Source organism: Nicotiana tomentosiformis, chromosome 1, assembly GCF_000390325.3.
Source record: "Nicotiana tomentosiformis chromosome 1, ASM39032v3, whole genome shotgun sequence".
Taxonomy (NCBI): Eukaryota; Viridiplantae; Streptophyta; class Magnoliopsida; order Solanales; family Solanaceae; genus Nicotiana; species Nicotiana tomentosiformis.
The window spans coordinates 71,570,420-71,577,826 of record NC_090812.1 but is presented as its reverse complement, the minus strand read 5'-3'; the positions used below and the strand labels follow the sequence as shown (position 1 = coordinate 71,577,826).

Sequence of the window (7,407 nt, the reverse complement as noted above, 5' to 3'; positions counted from 1 at the left end):
CCAATCCTTCAACCATTAAAACTTGTAAGAAATGCCTCAAATACTTCTAACTACTCATAATAAACGAGTTTGAAGCATTGGAATTACCTCTAGTAGATAAATCTTGAAAAATCACAATTTTGGTGATTTTTGTGTTCTTGAGGATTTGATGAAGAAATCTAGTATTTGGATGTAAGAATGATGTTAGAACTCATGTATATTAAGTAATAATCAACCCAAAACATCATTAACAACTTACCTTGGTTGATTGGACTTGATTTGAGCTCAAAATCGCCCATTCACTTCAAGAACCCTAACCCCTAAATACACAAAATACTCCCCTCCCCTGGCCTTATATTTATAGGCCCAGATTTCTGGGTTTCAGATGCGGACCTGGATGCTTCACATCCCCACTTCACTCCCCTCTTTGAAGCTCGGATGCAGACCTGAACACTATGGCAGCAATTCACTGCCAGCCTCTCTTTCGGACGCGGCCTCTCCGCAGGCTCCTCCGCCAGCCTTTGGTAATTTGGTCATAACTTTTTGTAGGAATGTCCAAATGACAAACGGTTTGAAACGTTAGAAATTAGACTCAATGATCTTTCATTTGATAGGTTTTACATCACATAACTCCTTATATATATATATGTAGATATACTCGTCCAAAGTTTGATCTTGTGCGTACTCATTTGGAACTTTAGTCCATCATATAATTTCCAATTTGACTTAGACTTAGGGCTCTCCTTAGACCCCACATCACTTATAATATGCCTCGTACACTTATTATCATATCCAATTGATATCCATCAAATTAATAGACCTTCGTCTGCACACAAAATAATATAATTAGCGCACATCAACTTTATTAATAGCGCTTAAGTACTTCGAAATTTTCCGGGGTGCTACAAAGCGAGTCCAAACTCGTGTGACATGAAACAGTAAGCTTGTCAGCAATTTACAAAAAAATCACCAGTTACACTATAAAAGCGATATGATGGACCGTGTAACCCCACAAAAACTAGCAAAGAACCATCTTTTAAGAATAGTTAAATGTTCCTCCTAGGAACCTAAAAATGGCTTCTTGCCAAACTAACTATATGCTAATATTAATCAGGACATTTTTCAGAAGGAAGTCTTTACCATGGAGCAGCTGCCAGTGCCTTGAATTTGAGCTCAAAACTCGTGTCTTTTAATGTTAAAGCCTCAATTTCAGAGTCTAACTTCTGTATCACTTGTTTCACTTTCAAAACCTTTTCTTCAAGATTCCTCATTTCCTCTTTTGCTTCAGCTAGTTCAACTCTCTTTGACAGAAGAATGCTATCTGATTCACATGACATGTTAATAAGCTTACCAAGCCTTGCACGTAAAAATCCAACTTCCATGCCTAAACACTCGAACCCTTTCAATGTATTGTCCCAAGTCTCAAGAAAATCACGAGGGATCGAAATCTTGGAAGCTCTAATGGCATCAGCAATATTCACAGTCTCAGTGATCATTCCGGCAGCTAGCTTGCAATTTAGTCCACCAAGTAAATGCTCATGGAGAAATGACTTCTGAGTGCAGCAAAGATAGTAGTATTTGGTCCGAATGTGTGCTGGAATCTCAGCATCTATGATCAATCCATCCACAAGAATGTTGAAACCAGAGAAGTCCTTCACATCTTTGAATTCAAGTCTCGATTCTGAAAATCTAATGCTTAAAACTTCAGAGCCATTATCGCTATCACTCCCACATTGATCTGATGCAGGGCCTTGGTCTGAGTCGGGTATCAATATGGCTTCTTCTTGTTTGACATCTTGATGGACAGGAGGCTCCAAGTACTTTTGTTCTTTTGCTTCACAAATTTTCATGTCCTCACTTTGATCTATGTGAAATAACAAGCATATAGAAAGGTTTTCTAAATGGTCAAGTTCAAGTAGTACAGATTGATTTTGATAGAAAGTAAAACTAGTGTTTGTAACTATACCTGACTTGATTGGTCTAGCATGAAAATCCAGATTTAGAAGACTAATAGCACCATCAATTTCTGTCAAGTTGTTTTCTCTTATTATATATACCTAAAAATAGGGGAAACAACAGTTAGACCATTGCTTTACTGTCCCTATGGGGACATAATAAAATTGGAACATACTAAAGAATATTAGCATTGTCACTACAGATAAAAAGGTAGTCCAATGCACCAACTCCTGCTATGGGCAGGGTGTGGAAAAAGACCGAACTACATTGTATCTATTGTACGCAATAGCATGGTCACTTTAGGATGACATGAACAAATCGAAAAATGATTCTTGCTTTACCTAGGACAAAATAACCATAATTTTAAGTACTTTAAAGGGTTACCTTAAATTTGCAGGGTTGGATCAACTGGAAGACTAAGACATCCCCTTCAAGCAGGTTGTGAGCAATGGAAAAACCTCTCCAACCCCCACTCAATCCGTTCTTATCAATAAGGTACTTGGTAGCAAATTCTTCTTCATTTTCGTCCACCAAAACAACAGTATCATCATGCTTTGGCAAATAAGAGTCACAAAATTTTCTTGGGAAACTCTGTTGTACCAAAATATCAAAAGAAAGACTATATCACCAAGAAAAGTTTCAATTTGTTCTAATTCTATCAAGATAAAGAATTTGACTTACCAACCAAAATCCACGACTGACATGTGAATGGAGCATATACTTGACAAAACTAGGAAAGTGAGAGGGCAAATTTGCTTGAACTTCTTCGGCCCGCAGCATGGCTGATGAGTTTGCATCCACAGTGCTAGTTTTGTATGTCTTCTTTTCAGGACTAGTAAAATCAAGAATCAAAAGCATTATCAGAAAAATAGCAAGTCCAGGAAATCTAATATATAAACCATTATGCATTTTCTCCGCTGACCATATTCGAAGCTTCTTAGTGTCTCCATTTTTCACCTATTCAAGTATTTGTCAAGTACATTCATTAGTTTTTGAACTGATTATCACCTTAAAAGGATACTTTTCTTTTTATCAACACAAGGAGTAGAAAATGATTCTCACCTTGTTGGTTTTACTTGGACCCAAAGCCCTTTTCCTGAGGAGTTTTTCCTTGATTTCTAGTACCCTTTTGTGATTAAGCCGTTGAATGGGAGAAGAATATAACATGGGGCCATCATTATAAGCAAAAGATTATGCTGATATTCAGAAAGAAAGAAAAAAAGTTGAAACTTGAAAGGAATAAAATAAGAGAAGGAGAGAACCTTTGAGGAAGAAAGGAGAGGGCTTTTCTTGAGGAATTCATAGCTGAGATTGCCATTTCTGTTAATAAGTGTCTGCTCCAACACTTAAGAAAATGTGGAGTATATTTTTTGTTTGTTTGTGATGAAGGAAAGTAGAGAAAGGAGACAGTGGTGAATGAAGAAAATAGGCCGTTTGGCTAAAATACTTGTCTTTTACTTTTTCTAGAAAAGAATTTGAAGTGGAGATGTGACATGGTTGTTTGGGACAATTAAGAGGCCAAATTGGAGCCAAATTTTGAATCACTTGGCAGAGTACTAGTTATGGAATGATTTGTTTCCTTTTCCCAATGCTATTTAAAAGAAATGCTATTTTCACCCTTTTATATTCCTGGCCAATACTTGTTTGGGGTAAATGGTATTCAAAAAAGTTTCAAACCTTTTCATTTTATGATTTGATATGCTAAGAAGGAGAATTGTTAATACTGCTATGAGAAAGTAACTTTTCTTGGACCTATTATTTTAGGGGTTGATATGCGAACTAAATTATTCTGGGATTATAATTCTGAGATTATAATTCTGAAGATATAGCTAGTTTTCTGGGATTAGTTTCTATAGCTATGTGACGAACTTGCTACTGGGAAACCATATTAGTAGCTTAGGGAGTGTTACAATTCTGAAGATACAATACTTATTATATTAGTTTTCTGAGAGCATTATCACTATAAAAAAAACACCTTTTACTACAACCAATGAGATGTGACATGAAAAAAGAAACGTATACGCTTGTAGGTCTCGTTCCACATATTAGTCAGACTCTATCTCAGACTAAACAGTAAGCTACTAAGCTTGTTAACAATTTACAAAAATTTTACTCCCCAATTACACTAGAAAAGGGATATGATGAACCGTGTAAATTCACAAAAACTTATAGAGACCCATCTTTAAAAACATGAGAGCTACTCGCCAAACTAACTAGTACTCCCTTTTCACCATGGAACAGCTGCCAATGCCTTGTACTTGATCTCAAAACTGGTGTCTTTAGTTGTTAACTCAATTTCAGAATCTAGATTCTTTATCACCTGTTTCACCTTCAAAAGCTTAGTTTCAAGATTCCTCATTTCCTCTTTGGCTTCAGCTAGTTCATTTCTCTTTGATTCAAGAATCTGTTGTGATTCACTTGATAGGCTAACAAGCTTATTAAGCCTAGCACGTAAAAATCCAACTTCCATGCCTAAACACTCGAACCCTTTCAACGTACTGTTCCAAGTTTCAAGATAATCACGAGAGGTCGAAATGTTGGAAGCTCTAATGGCATCAGCAATGTTCACAGTTTCTGTGATCATTCCAGCAGCTAGCTTGCAGTTCAGGCCACCAAGTAAATGGTCATGGAGAAATGACTTCTGAGTGCAGCAAAGCTCGTAGTACTTGGTCCGAATGTGTGCAGGGATCTCGGAGTCTATGATCAAACTATCTATAAGAATGTTAAAACCAGAAAAAACCTTCATATCTTTGAATTCAAGTCTTGATTCAGAAAATCTAATGCCTAAAACTTCAGAGCTATTGTCACTATTGTTTCCACATTGATCTGATGCAGGCCCTTGGTCCGAGTTTTTTAGCAGCATGGCTTCTACATTTTGGTCATCTTGATCGATATCTATAACAGAAGGCTCCAAGTATTTCTCCTCTTTTGCTTCACAAATTTTCATCTCTTCATCTTGATCTATTGAGAAAATATCAACAAATAGAAAGTTTGAGTGGTATATATTGATTGTGATAGATACTAAAACTATTGTTTGACTTTACCAGATATGATTGGTCTAGCACGAAAATCCAGTTTTAGAAGACTAATAGCACCATCAATTTCTTGTTTGTCATCTTGATGAGTATCTAGGACAGGAGGCTCCAAGTACTTCTGCTCTTTTGCTTCACAAATTTCTAAGTCCTCAATTTGATCCATGCGAAATAATATCAGCAAATAGAAAGTCCGGAAACCAAAATGGTAAAGTTCAAGTAGTACATAACAAATGGATAGTGATAAAATTAAAACTGGTGCTTGTGACTATACCAGATTTGATTGGTTTAGCATGAAAATCCAGATTTAGAAGGCTAATAGCACCATCAAGTTCTGCCAAGGTACTTTCTCTTATTATATACACCTAAACAGGGGAAATAATAATTAGATCATCGCTTAAGACATTGAATTAGTACTCAACAAAAGTGATCTCGAGTCGAGGAATAAAAAGCAAGCTCTGTCAATCGGACCTCCTCAGAAGTACATAATTGCATACCATCCCTTTGGGGACATTAGATAAACATGGAAAGTACAGATAATATTAGCATCCACCCCTTTAGAATGACACGCACAATCCGAAATATGAGTCTTGCCACTGGAAAAAAAGTTACCACACTTCAGCACTTTAAAGGTGTTACCTTAAATTTGCATAGTTGGATCAATTGAAAGATCAAGACATCCCCGTGAACCAGGCTGTGGGCAATGGAGAAACCCCTCCAACCACCACTTAATCCAGTTTTATCAACAAGGTACTTGGTAGCATATTCTTGTTCATCCTCATCCACCAAAACAACAGTGTCGTCACGCTTTGGCAAATGGTAGTCACAAAATTTCTTTGGAAAACCCTGTTGTATCAAAGTATCACAAAGTAAAACTATAGCACCCAGTGATGAATCTAGACTAGAGCTAGTTGGGTCGACAGAACCTACTGCGTCTATCTCAGATTACATATATGCATGTGAAAAAGATATCAGCACATATATAAAGAGTAAAACTTTGGCTGACTCTAAATCTTGAATTCGTCACTAATAGTACCAACATAAGTTCCAATTTAGTTCTGATTCCATTTCCATTAATAAAATATTTGACTTACCAACCAAAATCCACCAGTGACATGTGTAGGGAGCATATACTTGACAAAACTAGGAAATTGAGAGGGCAAATTTGCTTGAACTTCTTCAGCCCGCAGCATAGCAGATGAGTTTGCATCAACAGTGCTAGGTTTGTTTACCTTCTTTTCAGGGCTAATAAAATCAAGAATCAAAAGCATTATTAGAAAGATAACAAAAACATGAAATTTATTAAAAATAAGTTTCGCATTTTTTTTCCAACTGACCGTATTTGGACCTTCTTATTATCTCCATTTTTCCCCTGCTCAAGAAATATTCAAGTACATTTCATTAGCTTAAAACTGATTTTCACTTTAAAAAGATGTTACATGTGAAGGAAAAACTAATATAAAAAGGTACTTTTTTTTTTATCAATACAGATGGTAGAAAATAATTCTCACCTTGTAGGTATTACAAGGACCCAAAGCCCTTTTCCTTAGCAACTTTTTCTTGATTTCTAGTGCCTTTTTCTGGTTAAGTCATAGAATGGGAGATTAAATAAATATGAGGGCACCATTTTAAGCAAAAGAACAGGCAGAAATATTCAGAAGAAAATATTTAAAACTTGAAATGATAAAAATAAGACAAGGAATGAACCTTTGAAGAAGAAAGAAGAGGGCTTTTTTTGGAGGAATACATAGCTGAGATCGCCATATTGTTTACAAGTGTTTGCTCAAACCTTCAGAAAAATGTGCCACGTTTTGTTTGTGATGGAGGAAACTAGAGAAAAAGGAGATAGTGGTGAAGAAATAGACCGTTTGGTTAAATCTTTTCGCCAGGCGTTTGTACATAAAAATTACTGTATAATTTTTGTATTTTGAGTTAAATTGAAAAATAATAATATTTCGAATTTGAAATTATGTTCGGATATGTATTTACTTGAAAAATTATTTAAAAAGTAATTTTTTTTGAAAAATTTATTTTTAAAACCTTTTAAAAACTTACAAAATTTATGAACAAACACATTTTACAAAATAAAAATTGAAAAAAAAGAAAAAAAATTACGGACAAACGAAGCCTTAATTTATCTAGAAAAGAAATTGAATAGTGGAGTGTGACATGGCTGTTTGGGAGAAGTGAGAATAGGCCTAATTGGAGCCAAAATTTGAATCGGTTGACAGAGTACTATAGCTGGTACATACTAGGTATGGAATGATTTGTTTCCTTTTACCAATGTGTTTTTCACCATTTTGTATTCTTATTTCGTATAGCCAGTAAGTTAAGAAATTAATTTATTTTGAGAAATATTATTTTTTTTAAAGTATTTTTGACCAGAAATAATTTATGTTTGACTAATTAATTTAAAAATATTTCTAAGCAGCAATTAGTA

General features: G+C 35.3%; 2 protein-coding genes across 2 annotated transcripts; both read right to left on the bottom strand.

Annotated features, from left to right (window-relative positions):
* Window positions 1-879: 879 nt before the first annotated feature.
* LOC104106013 (B3 domain-containing protein Os01g0234100-like) lies at window positions 880-3,779 on the bottom strand. Its single transcript, XM_070184814.1, has 6 exons — window positions 2,998-3,779; window positions 2,858-2,892; window positions 2,617-2,767; window positions 2,320-2,526; window positions 1,946-2,036; window positions 880-1,843 (listed from the first exon to the last, which is right to left on the bottom strand). The coding sequence occupies exons 1-6, from the start codon at window positions 3,100-3,102 to the stop codon at window positions 1,116-1,118; spliced, it is 1,317 nt and encodes a 438-aa protein (XP_070040915.1). The 5' UTR covers window positions 3,103-3,779; the 3' UTR covers window positions 880-1,115.
* Window positions 3,780-3,931: 152 nt separating this feature from the next.
* On the bottom strand, window positions 3,932-6,818 carry LOC104106012 (B3 domain-containing protein Os01g0234100-like). Its single transcript, XM_009614467.4, has 8 exons — window positions 6,675-6,818; window positions 6,479-6,547; window positions 6,305-6,339; window positions 6,062-6,212; window positions 5,607-5,813; window positions 5,242-5,332; window positions 4,980-5,111; window positions 3,932-4,896 (listed from the first exon to the last, which is right to left on the bottom strand). Exons 1-8 carry the CDS (start codon window positions 6,729-6,731, stop codon window positions 4,163-4,165), a joined length of 1,476 nt encoding a protein of 491 aa, XP_009612762.1. The 5' UTR covers window positions 6,732-6,818; the 3' UTR covers window positions 3,932-4,162.
* Window positions 6,819-7,407: the final 589 nt, after the last annotated feature.